General features: G+C 36.7%; 1 protein-coding gene across 10 annotated transcripts in view; it reads left to right on the forward strand.

Moving 5' to 3' along the window:
- The window catches only part of MAGI2 (membrane associated guanylate kinase, WW and PDZ domain containing 2), a 720,301-nt gene that overhangs the window by 208,791 nt on the left and 494,671 nt on the right, over positions 1 to 16,839 (forward strand). For all 10 annotated transcript variants that reach the window (XM_017745908.1, XM_008642498.2, XM_017745910.1 and 7 more), the window contains exon 2: positions 4,988 to 5,104. In XM_017745908.1, the coding sequence (XP_017601397.1) occupies positions 4,988 to 5,104 (117 nt within the window). The remainder of the gene's footprint in view (positions 1 to 4,987; positions 5,105 to 16,839) is intronic.

Consider the following 16,839-nt stretch of genomic DNA (forward strand, 5'->3'; position numbering starts at 1 on the left):
AGTGCGTCTGAAGCTGGTGAAAGCCAGGTCATTCAAGGCATTTGATTTTGCCACATACATGGCTTGTGTTTACAGTCAGAAGTGGAAGCTTGCTGAAAACAAAGGGAGAGCCAACCTGGTTCAAGCAGGGCAGTAGAAGAGAGGGGGTAGTTTATACTGAAAGTTTATGATCTTGTCTGCTTTCACAGAGTAACGATACTGAGGTATTTCCTTTACTTTCCCCTGATGCAGATCACGTAGAGATGCAAATATAGATCTAAAGTCTTGCTTGCTCGTAGATATTTCTAACCAGGAGTATTTATAGAAGCCAGGGAGACTGAAGTCTTTTAAATTTTACTCCCAGAAAATAAAATATCTAAGGCAAATTATTCTCAGAGAAGATGCAATTGATTTTACTTTTACTGTTAAAAAGACCCAAATAATTCACCGCACCACATTTTGGGAAGTCAATTCAATGAAAGATTATTATACAAGATGAGCAAATACTAATGGGTGAATTCTCAGAAGTGTTTGTTGAAAATTTACAGCAATAAAAATGTGTTAACGGTAAAGCAAATTATTTAGAGCTGCCATTGCAGGAACAACAAGAGGGATGTTCATGTTTACAAGTAGTTCTCCATGGAAAATATAATGCAAGTGTAGACTCCAGCTGGAGCATCGGTGTGTTACCAAATAGGAAGTTACAAAATAACTGTTACAATATTTAGGACTAGAGAACATTATAAACCTTTATCCCTGCCATTTTCTTGGAAATAGCAATTATCTTCAGGTTTGAATCTTCTAATGAGCTACAAACTATTCAATACTCTTTTATCTGCATGTTCTTTATTGTACTTCTTTTCTGATTGGACTTTGCTACTAGATTTTATAAAGACAAGCAAACATGAGAGAAATGTACTAGAACACTGTAAAAAGATACACTTTGCTCATGAAATTCATAAGTATAACATGCAAACAGAGAGTTTTTAGTTCATCCAAGTGCATCTTGTTTTATAATGTCTGGAATCAACTTCAGTGATGGTTACGAGTTTGCCATCAGGATTGATAGCTGTACCTAAGCCGCACATAAATTATGCAAGAGATCATTACTGGAAGTATTTCATTCACATCCTGTGTTTCTCAGCTAGTGAGGCAAAGGGCTTCATTGGAGTGAAATGAAACTGAAACAGGGCACAGGCCTCAAGCCAGCAAAAAAAAGACAAACCAAAACCATAAAAGCACTGCACGGCTGCAAGCCAGTGAATGCTCCATCATGCAGTTGTCAGCCTCCTCCTGTGGCAGTGGCCAAAGAACCCTTTAAATTTAAATCTCTGGGTTGGATACCTAAAGCTTGAGCTGTATAATACCTCTGACACAAACAGTGCTTCCTGCTGCTGTCACATGCAGTGAGTGGGATGTGGCCTGGGGGAGCTCCTTCCCTCTGAGCTCCAGCTCGTGCGCCACAGGGCAGCGCTGGGGGATTTGCGGAATGGCGCGATGGGCACCGGTGGTCCCTGAGCATCATCCCGAACTCCTCCACTGTGGGCAGCCTGAGAATAAGGGAAAAGAAGGGGGTTAGGTTCATGTCAGGAATTTTTCAACATCTCAGTAATTTTCAATGTTCTACGAAAAGAGACAATAAAGGGAAGTTGAATGGTACAGAAACCAAGTCAGTCACTTCTCTAACTGGGCTGGATAGGACCATTAAAAAGCAGTTACTGGCTGTAAAAATGCTTTCTCCCTGTTTTTTTCTATGAACTTACTGTCAATGTCGGTTCTTCTTTCCCTTCAAAGTAAACCAAATGATAACATTTTCTGTCTCTTATTTTCAGCCTTTTGGAGGACATAGTCCTATTATTATTACTCATGTTATTCTTGATTTATATAGTCTGTAACACAAACTGTAATTCACTGCTGCTGAATCAAGGCTGGTTTACATATTTGCAATTCACTATAGTTTTCTTGCAAAAAGTCTTATGGATCCATAACTGCACATGCAAGATGTTGTTCTGATTGTACTTTAAAAGGATCAGGCTGCTCCAAAGCTCAGGTACTATAAATACCACAAAAGCATGTCTGGAGTCAATATGCTTTTAAAGAGCATCAGGTAAAACTACAGAACTTTTTACAGGAGAAAAGCAGAAGAATGGCAATTGAACGGATGAACTAAAAATACTGCATCTGTTTTTCAGGGCCTAGAACTATTTTATTTTTTTACAATTTCCAGGAGGAAAAATTCACTGTTATGCCAGATTCAAAAAAAAAAAAAAAAAAAAAAAAAAGATAGCTTGTGCCCAAAGAATTGGAAAACATCAATTAGTTCAAAAAACAGAATGACTTTTGAAGAAGAAATTTTTTGATTGTACATATGTTGTCTGTATTTAATATGACTGCTCTTTAAAATTGACTAATCTCTACAGTATATACTCAGATATTATGCAAAAAATTATACTGTTTCCACTGTGTTTGGAAGCTGCTAAGTTTTATTTCCTCTGCACCATGGTTTTATTTCTGTTTATTTCTGTTAGAAACTTGCTTTTGAATTGTATGTAACAAATACAAGGCTGTAGGCATCTCTTCTTGTAAATACACATTTTTACATCCAGTTTGGAATATGCAATTTGCCAAAAATATCAGATGACTCTTTTTATGAAGTCCTTAGGAGGTTTTAGTGCATTCATTACACACGGTGAACTAAATGAACTAAATGGCTGTGTTTGAAGCAGCAGGCTGTAAATAAAAAATGCACTTTGAGGGTCAGAAATCTGTGTAGGTTCCTAAACTTTATGTTATAAGTTGAATGATTCGGGTTTGTGTCAGTGGGCAGGCTACAGCTGTTGTTCTCAAGATGGCATTTTCTCAGGCTGCCAAAAAGCATCTGCATCACTGGGCATGTTCCATATATTAGAGCAAGAAGAGCAAGAGCTGCAGGACCTTTACTCTCTGCAGCTGATCAAAAAGGATAGCAGACTCAGAGAATTTTCTTCAGCCTCCTTGGAAATCTCACAAGAAATTAGAAGTAAGGATGGTCTGGTCTGCAGACTGCACCTATTGCAAGAAACAGGGTAGTGGTACAAAGTAGTAGACAAAGTAGAACTTGGGGATCCTGGAAGAAAGAGATCCATCTGGAAGTTCTCAGCCTCAGGAAACCAGGCATACAGGTATTTTTTTGTGTCTGTTACGGGCTGGGGTGCTATTTCCCCCCTTCTTTTGATTATGAAAGTTTGCTAGGTTTTTGCCTTTAGCTAGAGAAGAGAGAAATTATTTATAAGCTTTTTATAAGCCTGGAACAAAAGGTTTTGAAGTTACTGACAAAGAGCAGCAATAATAAGATTATGGACCTGTAATAGGCAGATAAATAGGAATAGCTGTAAGGAGAAATATATTTTCATTTATAACCATTTGTGCTCTGCAGTGACTTTCAAATAATTAGGTACAAATGTTATATGCTCCTATTTACAGGAAAATCTTTATATAGTCTAAGTCAATAAGACTTTTGGCAGAAGGTTCAATAGCAAATGCCATTTGAAAAAATGTCATCAGGTTGAATGTGTGAAGCAACAAGTTAGGGATCTATCTACTTTGCAATTTTTCATCTTGGGAATATATGTCAGAACTCAATAGTAATGATTTTTTATATTTTTCCTATGTCAGAATTTCAGAGAGGGAAGAAATTGAGTTATTTATAGATTTCTCCATAATTATAAATGTGATCCATATTCAAGGTTAAAAGAAATGGGGAGGAACTATATTGGGAAATGCTTTTAATCATGTCAGATCAGATTTATAGATATAGATTTCAGAGTGGAATATGATACACCAGCCAGTGGCTAAACAGTAGTTTAAATTGTTTTGTCCTAAAGTTATAGTAAAAGTGGCAAGTACAAGGTTTTTTTACTCAATGTTTTCCACATTTGCACTGCTTTGCTGAGATGTTGTAATTGATGCCTTTTCCTGGTCTTAAAATCAAGAGTCAAACATGGTTAGAAGGCAAAAAGGGATTTTACCTTGGTATTTATTTTAAGGATCCTTAGGTGCACATGTCCAGGTCATATGCATTGAAATGCACCCCGCCGAATATGCCCCCCCCCAAAAAAGATCTGGTCTAACATTATAGGTGTTACTAATTAGCATATCTATCAAAGATTCCCCAATGAGAGGCTCGAGTGAGACCCCCCTCCCCAAGGAGCCTTCCCCTGGATGGTTCTATCTTGGTTTACAGAATGTGTTCTGGAGAGGACCTTGGGGTCTGGGGCACACTGATCCCTAGCTACGAAGCTTCTAAAATGTTTAGTCTCTTAGCTTGACAAACAAGTCCAAGAATGTAGGCAAAAAGCACTAAGAATACAGAATTTGTAAAAAGGCATAACAGGGGTATAAAAGAAAAGGCAAAAATCTTCATGGCATCATAATGACCTTTCTTGGTGGTGGAAATAAAATATGAACCCTTGTTTGTGATAGTGTCTCTTTCAATTGTGAGTTCTATCAGAAATAAATAAGACATTATATAGCATTTATATGATCACTAAGTAGAGCCACATTTCATAATGGTTACACATGTACTAAAAGCACTGAACACTGCAGAGAGATTTTGAACCAAGATTTTTGGTTTAATATGAAGTGGGAAATTGATACAAGGTCATAGGAAACATAATACCTAATACTTTATTATTTAGATACATATGTAGGTAGTTGTATAATAACAATATGTTCAAGTTTTGTGCATAAAAAATATTGACAGCTCTGTCTATAATCCTATATGTATTTTCTGAACTGTACGGATTTAAACAATTATTTGTCATTAACTGGTTTTAGTCTTTACTATTATCAGTAGTAAAAAATACTGTACCAACCACATGCTTTAACCAAAAAGCTCTTTGTGATTTTGTCCTCCGTTGTGACAGAAACATAAAGGAAAATGAGTCACAAAGACTTCACAAGTGATTCACTGCTTCCATCAAAGCAATATAATTTTAAATTGTACTTTTATTTGTCTTTTCTGTGACAGGAGGCATTGTTGATAAGGACCTTCGTCACTACCTCAATCTACGGTTCCAGAAAGGTTCGGTGGACCATGAACTCCAGCAGATCATAAGAGACAATCTCTATCTCCGCACAGTGCCATGTAAGTAGGGTGGAGATGGACAAACCTGGCTTTTTAGTGGCAATAGACTTTCTGAGTGAGTGCTGCTGAGGCCCTTTGCAATGTATGAAGAGGTGGTCTGTGGATAAAGCAGACTTCCTGTAAATAGATCTATGGCTTGGTTCAAGTCTTCCATGTTACTGCTGAGAAATTTAACTGTGTTTGAATTCACTAATATTTTCGTGGTGTTTTCAAAGTTGTAATTTCATAAAGTCTGGCTCTAGAATGATAATCTTATTTCTTCTGTAGTTTTAGAAAGCACAAATTTAAAGAGAAAAAACCCAGTTTTCTGGGGTGGTTCAGCGGATGTCCAACAGAGAGAGTTTGATCTGCCTTGTGTTTCACATATCCATTATGTAATAATACCATTGGATTTAGAATGCAATAGGGCAACAGAAGAATGTATAGACTAGATTTTGTTTGAATGCAACAGGCATGACAATGAAAGTTTGTACTGTCTTGAATATGTGTTTGTTGCCACATAAGTCAATATTCAAAATATTTGAAAACCTCTAAAATAATTTTTGTTGTATTGAGAGTATCCACCTATTTCTGCAGTAGACATGAAATTAAGGAGAGTCATGCAAGCCATGTCCGACTGTCAGGGCCATGCCTTTCAGAACAGATCTACTTGGCTGACAGACAATATATCATTTAAAATGGACTGAAGTTCCATTATTCTTCGTTCATAAAATAATTGCTTAGCAGACATAAAATGGGTCTTCTGGTTTTGGCAAAAAAGGGGTGCACTTTTGAATTTACAGGCTTGACACTGGCATGATAGGCAGAGGAAGGTATACTGAGTAAGTGGCTGTGCTATTTGTATGGTAATGAGTGGATGCTGTTTGAAAGCTGAGTTGTTGTGAATGCTACTGTATGTTTTTTCTTTCATAGCATTAAATAATGAAGCTTTGAAAAGCTGCACCTAAAAAAAGTTGTTCAAGCAGTTGCCCCCCTTTTCTTTTTTTTTTCTTGGAAGCTGAAGATAAATAAATATCAATTCTTAATTTCAGGAGTTCCATTTGCAACTTATCAGAAGGGAAGGTGGAGAAAAACATTTAAGAATTATTACCTGTATGCAGAAAACAAAAAATGTTACATTTATGTGAGATTTATGATAAATTAGTTTTGTCTGAAAATACTGAGAAACATCACAGCTGAAGTGGAAATGCAAGTACAGGAAAGTGTAGAAAAGTTTTGAGCCTAAATCCCTCTTCCAAGGATCTCTGGGAGCATCATTAGCATAAGAGTATACTTATTATAACCCCAGTCCATGCTCATTAGTGCCACAGGTCCAGGTTAAAGAAGAAGGAAAACACAATATTACAACTACTGCACACATGTAACAGATGCTGTCTGTCAGCAATATGGGCACAATGAGTAGCCTTTGAGGTTGTTTTGCTTTAATCAAAACAATAATAAAGTGTTCTCATGTGTCAAGTAAAATACAGTACTCACAGAAGCAAATTTGTCTTTCAAAATGTAACACTACAACCACAAAGACTACAGTTTGGAACCTGTTAACAATGCTACCTTTTCTTTCTGTTGTGGCTTCTCCATCTTCTGTGTCACTTTAGGTGGCTAAATTCTTAGGTCATTATTGTATTCATAGTGAGTATATTTAACTAAGTAAAAACTACATTTTGAAGTACAGTGTAGTGTTACAGATGGCAGCTGCTGAATTCCCAGGTAAGCTGTCATGTTCTTGGAGAGTGGAGGACTCTTTTCAGTAGTAGTGGTAGAAAAAAACCCAAAAAACCCTCCATAATGCCCAACTGGCATATTTTCTTCAAAATCTTCTTGAAAATTGTTTGAAAGTAATCCTTCTGAAATGTGGGTGTTTAAAAAAAAAAAAGAAATTATGAAATGCAGACAGGATTATATGTGGTCAGCTAAAGGATTTTCCATAATCAGTCAAATAAAAAGGATACCATCACATAGGTGGCAACCCAGATTTCCCCTCAATCATAATTGTGGTGAATCTTTTTTTAGTGAAATTTTACTCTGTCTCTAGAATTCATGTCTAGGAGGGAAACGGTTTTCTTATTTTCATATAAGTTAACTAATTTTTGAATCGCAAACTTACCTTTCAAGGGCATTAGTATTCAAAATTTTCTGCTCTGGGCAGTATTTTGTTTTTAAGCTCTGTACATAGTCTAAGAGTGCTGGTTAGCTGTCCTAACACTGTATTTTACAGTCCTTAGTATACAGTGGTAATGTTTGACTGTACCAGTGCCCACAGGTTCACTTAATGAGTGCACCTAACCATGAACTTATTACAAATCTTGCAACAGATGCCAACACAGCAAAAGCAGCGCTCAGTTTGGTCAAATTCTTGTGCAGAAAAACAGAGAGGGAAAGCCAGCTGCAGGCATCATAGCTTTAATTTCCAATGACAAGGTTGCAACACAAAGAGGAAAAAAATTGAAAAATAAGTGGCAATATTTTCCTTTTAAAAATGCATCTACAATCTTTGCTCTGTTACGGAGGCATAATTGCCAGTAAAACCATTATTGAGAGTCCTTGACCTTGAGTTTTTCTGTTCTTTGCTTTCTGTTCGCACTGGCAGCACTGGCCCCAGCAGTGCAGTGGGCAGGACCATGGGTTTCTCAGCCTTCTAGGTCAGACAAAGTCATCTTTCACTTGCACTGAATGAGTGAGTATTCTCTGTGAAACCAGGAAGCAGAGAATTAATCCATACCTGTTTTAAATCAGGATAAGACAACTCAAGTTAGACAACTGAACTAAGCCAGATATGGTTAGGGCTTGTACTCAACCCTGACAGTGTTTAAAGCCAGGCTGGATATGGCCTTAAGCAACCAGTTCTAGTGGGAAGTGTCCCAGCCCATTGTGGGGGATGTTGGAACCAGATGATCTTTAAGGACCCTTCCAATCTCTTAACATTCTATGACTCTATGATTCTAGATAAGAATTTGAATTTTCTGTTATACAAGTGTACATCCCTGTGTACACCATAGAATAGATGGGCCAGAATCACATGACATGAGGATAATGGGTCAATTCTTCCCTCAGAAATTGTAGCCCCTGGGAATGAGATGAATTGGTTGGGTTTGTGATCCTTACATTTCTCTATTTTTGCTAATGCAGTGCCCCTTTCTACTAAATTAGAAAAGGCCATGTAACCCTGAGAGTCAAGTGCTGCCTTCTATAAGTGTCGCAGCTCTCAGTGCCATAAGAAATTGATTTTCCCTGCATTGCCAACAGGAATGATATGCATATATCCTGGGGCAGGATGTACAATTGTATTTGCAGCAGTCAAGATGCAGCTGTTAACAAGGTAGTGTTGGAGGAAAGAAAAGTTCCTCATTTTCCAAATTCAGAAGACCTAGCTGAAGTTTGTGTCATGCATTTTCTTCCCCTTTTTCTGTTGTGTAGGTTTTTAGCACTTTTCATATCCCAAACTTACTCCTGAAGGTATTTAGGAGCACTAACCATTGTGGTTGTCCTACAACACAGAAAAGTAAGGCATGGTGAAAAGGGGTAGCTGTCAGCACTGTCTGACACTATCCATCCAAATCTAGGGATCTGGAGGAAGGCCACAAAACACGTTGGGCTCTGAATGCTATGGGCAGACAACACCTTAATCATGCTGCATCTTGTGCTTGGTAGTGTTCCCAGCAAACTGCAGTTGCCATGTGGGCAAGCAGCTTTCCAGTCTTCACTAATGTGAGAAGAGGTAGCTCTAACTTTGTGTCATCGCAGGAATAAAGCTTTGAGTAGAGTACGTCACAGGAGAACAGTCTTGATAGTGACAGTCATGGTCGGACCTGTCTCCTTTGATATGTCCTTCCAAGCAACTGCAAATTCCATTTCTTTAAGAGCTGGAAAAATAGTGTAGCTGTGGTTGAAAATAGAATCTGTGTGTGCTTCCTTTCCAGACAGGGAATGTGAAATGATAGTGGAAAACACTGTGATTAAACCGCACCATAAAAAGTCAAGGACAAGCTGATTCATAAAAGTAAAAAGTCATCCATTAATTTGAAGAGATGCTCATCCTCTGGGATATAACTTCAGGCTGACAGTAGCTCAGATGAGTTGGTCTGTCCTGCTGCACCAAAGGAGGGTGCAGCCCATAAATGCATTCTTCACAGTGAAAGTGGGGGAAAAAATAGCTTTAAAAACATGATGGGGATGAGGAAGCTTCCTTCCTAGTCTTTGAGTTTAGAAAAAAAGGAATGATGTAAGAATAGAGAGGACTGGGTATATGGATCAGCCTTACAGCAGTGGATATTGCAGTATTACCATTAGCACAGAAGTTGCAGGAAGGATGTTTTATTTAAGACATTTGTTATCAGCACAGGAAAAAAAGTTATGTTTGTAACTGAGCCATATACTATATGTGAGTGACCAAGGGCAAGAAATGGAATCATTATGAGCAGCAGTTTCCCACATGGCAAATCGTGATAACAAATCCTTTTTCTCAGCTTGCCTGCTGACGCTGTGGGGACTCTGTTAGGTGAATAGAATTAACACTGCATTGCAAATATGAAACATATGAGCACTTAATAAGTCACTTAAGTCACTTCTTCTGTGACTTATTTTTTTCCATCTTCTGTGAATAGATTCATGTCATTTAGATTTAGGTCATCTTGAGTCAATTTAAATAAGAGCTTCATTTTCAAATATAGTTTTGTTGTATTGTATTTTAGTATAGTCTGGTCTATATATAAATTTAACCTACATGCTGCAATATTGTCTGTGTACTGTTGAAATGTCACTTCTTACAGCATGCTTATGTTTATCGTCTAGTCCTCTTCCCAGAAGAAAAAGTACATGCAGTGATTTTTTAAGTTTTCTTTTCTTGGTGTTGGTTTTGTTTATCATATACAGTAAAAGTAGAGCCATTAGCTTATATTTCTGTGATACTAAAGTCAGTAAAATATGTTTATACTTGAAGCTGCAGGGGAATTCACACTTTCAGACCTGAAGAAATCTTCATCTGAAAAACAGTGCAAAACAAACAAGGTCTTTCCCTCTGTCAGAGAAGTGTAATATATTGGGAAATCTTAGTTAATCATAATCTAGTTCACAGGTACCAATAACAAGCAAAAAACTTCTGGAGGTGTGTAAGACTTTTCTCTACTGATGACAGGTGTTATCATAGTTCGTATTTCTTCTAATACCTTTTATTTTGGTCACAATAATTAGTAAATACTGAAATAAATCCCCATTACATACCTAGGTTTTCATACGAGGTTTCTGATTTCCAAGCTGAGGAAAGAGTTGCGGAATTCAAGTGCGCAATAACTCTGTGTTGGTTGAGGGTAGCCCAAGCTCAGAAGCTCTCTGTGCATAGTTCTGCTGCTCTGAATAAGGATGTGTGGTATACCTGACTAATCTATATTTGGACAAATATGAAGCCTTTCAAAATATTTTTTGAAAAATGAAAGAAATTATAATTTTTTTTCTTCTAAAATGTATATAGCCAAGAAAATTCAAAGGGAAATGTGTGCAACAGCTTTGCCAATGGTCTAATATATTTTCCTTACAAGTTTGTTCAGTGTCAGAAGTATCTTACAAGAGGTATTGTCAGTTAAAGAGCTGCCAGTTTGACATCATTTGGAGCTATTGTTAGGATAAAATAACCTGTGCTTAGCACACCATATTGCCAAGAAATGTCTGCATCACTGGAAATAACAGTACCTAACTTTAATGACTACTTTATTCTTCCAGAGTTAGCTGTTGCTTAGACTTTGCTGGTTCAGAATAGAGCTATGCAGAGCTTGAAAAAAGTGTTCTTGTTGTTGTGTATCTAATGGAGCACACCTCCAAAGTGTACTTAAATCAAAATCATTGGCATCTCAAGCAAAATCAGGTAATTACATGAGATGAGGGCCCTGCTGTGTTGCATGCAGCACAGCCACATGTACCAGAGGATGAGAAAGTGGCACTGCTTCCAAAAACTGACAGCCTAAATAGAAGAGACAAAGAACAGCTGATAAAAAAACCTAGAGCACCAACAATGCCTAAGTTGTCCTGCATGAGGTAGAGTGGTGGTTAAACTGTTCCCTGTGGACCTTGCTTTCTTTTCCATTGCTACATTCAGTATTCCTAATTACCTGCTGGAAATGAATGCAGGACAGTGACCTTTTTTTCTGAGGACACTGGGAATGCCTGGTCCAAAGAGTTTGGCATATGCATCTTTGTATTGACTTTTCCAGGTTATTTTATGGGACTTTTTGTCTGTTTTAGAGCAGGATGGTAAAGGTTGCAATCAGCACTGTGCTTCCTCTCCATTAGTTTGTACAGAGCATTGCCTGTGCTCAGAGCATCTTCAGGCTGCAGGCACTTCTAAAAATAAAACCAGAGAAAAAACAGTTTTTAACATTTATTTATCACAGTGAACTGCAATTTTAGTTAAGGTCTAGGGTAAACAGATGTCCCAACTATATCTACAAATTGCAACACAGATGAAAAATACTGTACTGTGTGTTAGTCATGAGAGAGAAAATGTACATCATTTCTGTCTTTTTTTCGTAGAAACTTCTCAGTTCTACATATTGGGGATATCAACTCTTGGCTATTCAGTGACTAAATACTCACCTTCTAATAACTAAGGTATCCAAAGAAAATAAATACTGTTCAAGATGAAGTGGGGAAGGAATGTGTCTGATGTGGTGTAACTGTAGTAGGAAGTGAGAAGAGTTGTAACAAAATGAAGAGCAGTAATTGTGTACTGCTTCTGATACTGCAACTTGAATGTTCCATAAAGGTTGTATGAAAATATTAGGATGCTTGAATTGGTTGTAGTTCAGTGAAACAGTTCTGTTTCTCACAGATCTTTGCACCCAAATCACATCTGTAAGACACTGAGGCTGCTAATTCTGTCCCCTACTCCCATTCTTTCCACTCCTTCATTCCCTCCTTTCTGCTCCTTTAAATACCATTCTTTTCTCCCATTTTAAAACACAAATCATACAAAATCAGTAAATATTTTTTATAATTTGGTGCCGATATAAATTCTTTTTCTTACTGGTAATCTGAGGCCCTGCCAACTGGAAAGTTGATACAATACCACTAAAATCACTAAAAGTTTTTGCAGTAAAAAAAAGGGATAAAAATGTTCTGGAATTGCAAACTTAATCTTTCTAAAGCAGTTTTCTTACAAAAGTATATCACATATCTTTCTTAAGTGATGTTATCTGGCATGTGATTTAGAGACTAATGTCAAGCAGCTTGGGTTGCTCATCATATCTGTGTGGAATTATTTATATGTGATATAGCACATGCATAATTCCAGATGAGAGTTTAGTTACAATATTTGTGCTGATTGTCCCCAGGAATTTCTACATGTTTATGTAAACTATGAGGAGACTCTCAGGTGTTGCAAAATGGGTTCTCTAATTCACATAATTCCAGAAAGGATAAAGGATAGTGGCAGTTCTAAATGAATTTTGATGATAGCACTAATTTATTGATTACCTGCAAACTAGCAGCAAACTAGAAGGGCAATAGCATGGGTCTTATGAAGTACCTTGCCCCAGCAGAACAAGAATAGCAAATAGAAGAGGCCACAAATAACTTACTTCACAAGTACAAGTCACAGTTCTTGAGTAGCCTAAAGCAGCTTGAAGTTTGTGTAGAGGCTGTATCTCCCTATGACAGTAGGCTTTTCAAGCCTGAAGGTTTTAGATACAGTACTGACCTTTCTCCTTAAATAACCAAAGTATCTTAGAAATCTTGGAATTACAAATATGATGAACAAAACTTGCAGCACTGTTGAATGTAAGTGTTCCTATGATTTCTAAAGCATTTTTTATTTCCTACATGAACTTTCCAAATTACCTTTTGATGTTAAAATATTTTTAAATATATCCTTTAAAATGTAGCCTCCATCTGCAGTCAAATAGGTCAAAAAAAATTTTTTTTTCTTAAGGTAAGCTAAGATATTTTAAATATCTGTGTTTTCTCTCAGTCTGGAGAAGATAAACTGTTAGAGACAGTGGATAATCTTTACTTGTTTTTTTTTTTATCTGAAGAGCAGCTGAACAATGAACAATGGAACAACAACAGCTGTCCTTAGAAATTCAGATCAACAACAAAAAAAAAGAGTGCTATAAAAGAATCACTATTCTGAATTGAATGACTAGTTAAACTACTAAATCCATATTTGCATCATTGAATAAAAAGGTCCAATATCAATTTCGGCAGGATGTGCTGCTTTTGTTTTTGTTCTCTTCTGGGCCTTTCATCTACAACCACAACAAAAGCAAATCAGTGGTAGTGATAATGGATGTCCTCGTGAATTGATCCTCTGGTGCATACTGAGAAATTTATGTGAATTGGTAAGCAGTTGGCCAAGTTCACCAAATAACCAGCTTCTCACGTTTATGTCTCTGAACTGCACCTGCAGATCAGTAGCCTCCTCACACCACCTGGAGCCCAGGTCCTTCTTGATTTGTTTGGGCACTGTGCTCTGTGCCACCACTCCCTCCTTTAAAAAACGTCACTACTTACATTAATGAGAATATATAACTTTAGATCTTTTTTCACTATTTAATATTTTGTCATGTCCCCAACTGTAGAGAAGAAGGCACATCTTTTTTCATATTTTCTGTGTCTTACAAAAAAGAGACAGAATTTCAACCTTCTCTGCATAGTAAGCCCAGGTAAATGGACAAGTGTCTCTAGTGGCACCATGTTTTAGATTCAAAAGTACCCTGGCTCAAATAAATCCCTTTAAGAAAAAACATTAGAGAATGAAGATTACAGAGGTGCTGTAACACCTGAAGAGTGAAAAAGACTTTGGTTTCATCAGTAGGGGTGAGAATAATTTATAATTTAGTGGCTGAAAAACTGTTATGAGGAAACTCCTTTTCAGCAAGTCCTTATCTTTTTATTTTCCTGTATCCTGAGGATACTGCTGTCCTGGTTTTGACCCATGACAGTTTGTCAAAACTTTGTGTTTATCCTTTATCTCCAGGTTTTGATTCTAACCAATGCATTTTTCTTTTTCTAATGTATTACTGTTATTAACACATCAACCTCTTGACTAGCTATCAATCTATTATGGATTATTCAAATAATTCTGTCAAATTTATTTCAATGAGTCTGAATAGAGAAACTTTCTTACTGTGGAGATGGCAGAAATATATTTTGGTTAGAAAAAAAAGATTATAATAATGCAGAAGTTCCAGACTGTATTTCATATGAAAGGAGGGATCTGGATTTAAATACAGAACAGTGTTGTAATTTTAGCTTTTAAATTCTTGTCTTTGAATTTTAAAAGCTTGGCATGGACATATATCACAGGGTCTAGAAAACACTATGCTTTCCAGTTAAGATATTAGATTTTTTAGTACCAAACTTCACAATAAATTACATTTGCTATTATTTTATCAATGTGTCTTTGTTGAAACTAATCACTAATACCTATAATACATTGCTAAGTTATTTTCACATTGCTCACAAAAATAGTGGTTCATTTTATATGTAGGAAAGCATGAAATTCACTCTAGGCTGCTGAAGGTGCAGTCTCCACATGTGTTGTAGTGGCCTTTAGCTAGTGGCAAGATGCACACCAGCACTGAGTTTAACTCATCTGTAATTTCTGATTCCCCGTTTTGGTTTTGACTGGTTGTTGAGCTTTCTTTTTCAACTTGGTACTGCTATGATTTCTTCAATTTATATTGGTACTGACTTGAGTAGATGCTTGACCAATTATTTCATTTGGCATTTGTTAATACAGGGAAACACAGAAATGTCTTCTTTTTTTTCTTTGTCTTTTTTTTTTTTATGGTTTAAATCAAAACCACCCAACCTCTTATTGAAAAAATTGAAATTTTTTTTCTGCAGAAGAATCTGTGGAGCCCTTCCTGGAAAGCTTGATCGCAGGTGTGTCAGAAATCTTGCAGTAAAGCTCTGCCCTGCTATGATTCATTCATTTCACAGAACACTTCATTTAATTGGCAAATGTACATTGCATTGTACTCCTTCATTAAAAGCTCTTAGAACCCAGAGAACAGGCTGTCACTTAATTGCCTTTAATTCATTGGGAAATGTATGCTATGGTGGCACTCAAAATGGTGATTTGGCAAGATTTCCTTTCTTACGTAAAAGTAGAAATTACTTTTATGTACAATATCCTCGTAGTAGCAGCATCTATAAAAAAATTTTCTTGTTCCCTTAGAGATGTCCTGCTTTGACTTTCTCGAAAATGCTGAATGATTCTGAGCCTCTGTACGTTGTTAGCTCCATATTTCTAAGCCATGGCTGACTCCCTGCTCAGAAAACTCGTGGTTTGGTGTCTGACTCTGAGCCTTCAATAACTGGTCAGGGAAAGGAAGCTTTTGACTGCAGGCTGTAGGTTTTACACAGGTTGCAGAAGGTGGCTTTAACCAAATCTGGTGCTTAGGGCATGGAACTTTGTAACTTTAGTCTGTACAATAAGCAAGGCACATTCCCAAATATACTTCAAGGTTTATGTCCTCTAGATAAGCTAGTGCAGCTACCTTCTCAAGAATAGGATAAAAATCAGGCTGGGTTCATATTTCTCTCTCTTCTGAGTCCTGTGAGGACATGGTGAAAAGTACAGCTGAGTAGTGAGTCATTCTACTATTCAGGGTTTCATTCAAGGAATACGTGAAATGTAAAGTTCCCCATCAATTACCAAAGATAAAGATTATTCCCCCTTGTGTATCATGTAGAATGAGTCTAGCTGTAATATATATTATCTAATCTTTAGTTTATCTTTGTGTGCTTCAAAAATAATGATTATTTCCTATAAAGCTTCAAAACTTGCCATGAGATCATCAGTCACTTTTATCTACAGTGCAAATGCATCTGTACTTGTATTAAGAGTTTGGCACCAACTATTTAAATTACTATTTAAATACACAGTTAAAATTGTACTGACTCAGAAACATCACACTTGGAGCCAGAAACAATTTCTTAATCTAGATTGTAAACTGTCAGAGAATAGTTGTTGTTCTGTTTTTGTACTTTATAATGCAATGTCTTGGAAGAAAGTGATAAATTTTGGAGAAAATGCTTCCTCTCATCATCTGCACAAAAAGAGAGCATCTAATTACTCATTTCCTGTCATTATCTTCAATTTGCATCTCCTAACTCTGGTACGTCTGGTGGGTTTTTGCTGAGAGTTTTAATTGTCAGAATCTTCTGAGTAAGATACAAGTAGTTTCTGTCCTAAATCAGAACTGTTCGGTCTGAACTGGAGAAATCAAGTGGAAAAAAATCCAAGATATCTGGGGGATTCAGTGGTGACCTTGCTTCCACCAGCTTACACATTTAAAAACAATATTAGAAATCCACGTGGCATTGTGTTTCTAAGAACTTTAGAAAAATTTATTTCTGATAAGTAATTCCTACTTTATTGAAATTCTTTTAAAATTATGAAAAAGCAGTAAAGTCTAAAAGAAAAGAGAAGGCATCTGCAAGATGCAATTATATTGTCTCTCTTTGTCCCTCTTTATTAAATGTGGAAGGTTTGAGCAACAATAATAAACATGAGAAAATGTTAGTTCTTGTATAATCATCCATTAGCATCATAAAGGAGAATTCTGAAGAAAGATTAAAGGTTTGTCTTTTAAAAAGAAGAAGGTTACAGATTTAAGTTCTCTCTTCTACAAAACAAGGAAGCTTGAAAGATGAACATAAAGGAAAATGAAAAAGCAAAACAGAAGGGTTTGTTCAACAAGGGAAAGTGGCAGAATCTGCACCTGGGATGGGGCATCCCT

Source organism: Corvus brachyrhynchos, unplaced genomic scaffold (assembly GCF_000691975.1).
Source record: "Corvus brachyrhynchos isolate BGI_N302 unplaced genomic scaffold, ASM69197v1 scaffold239, whole genome shotgun sequence".
In the NCBI taxonomy this organism is placed as follows: domain Eukaryota; kingdom Metazoa; phylum Chordata; class Aves; order Passeriformes; family Corvidae; genus Corvus; species Corvus brachyrhynchos.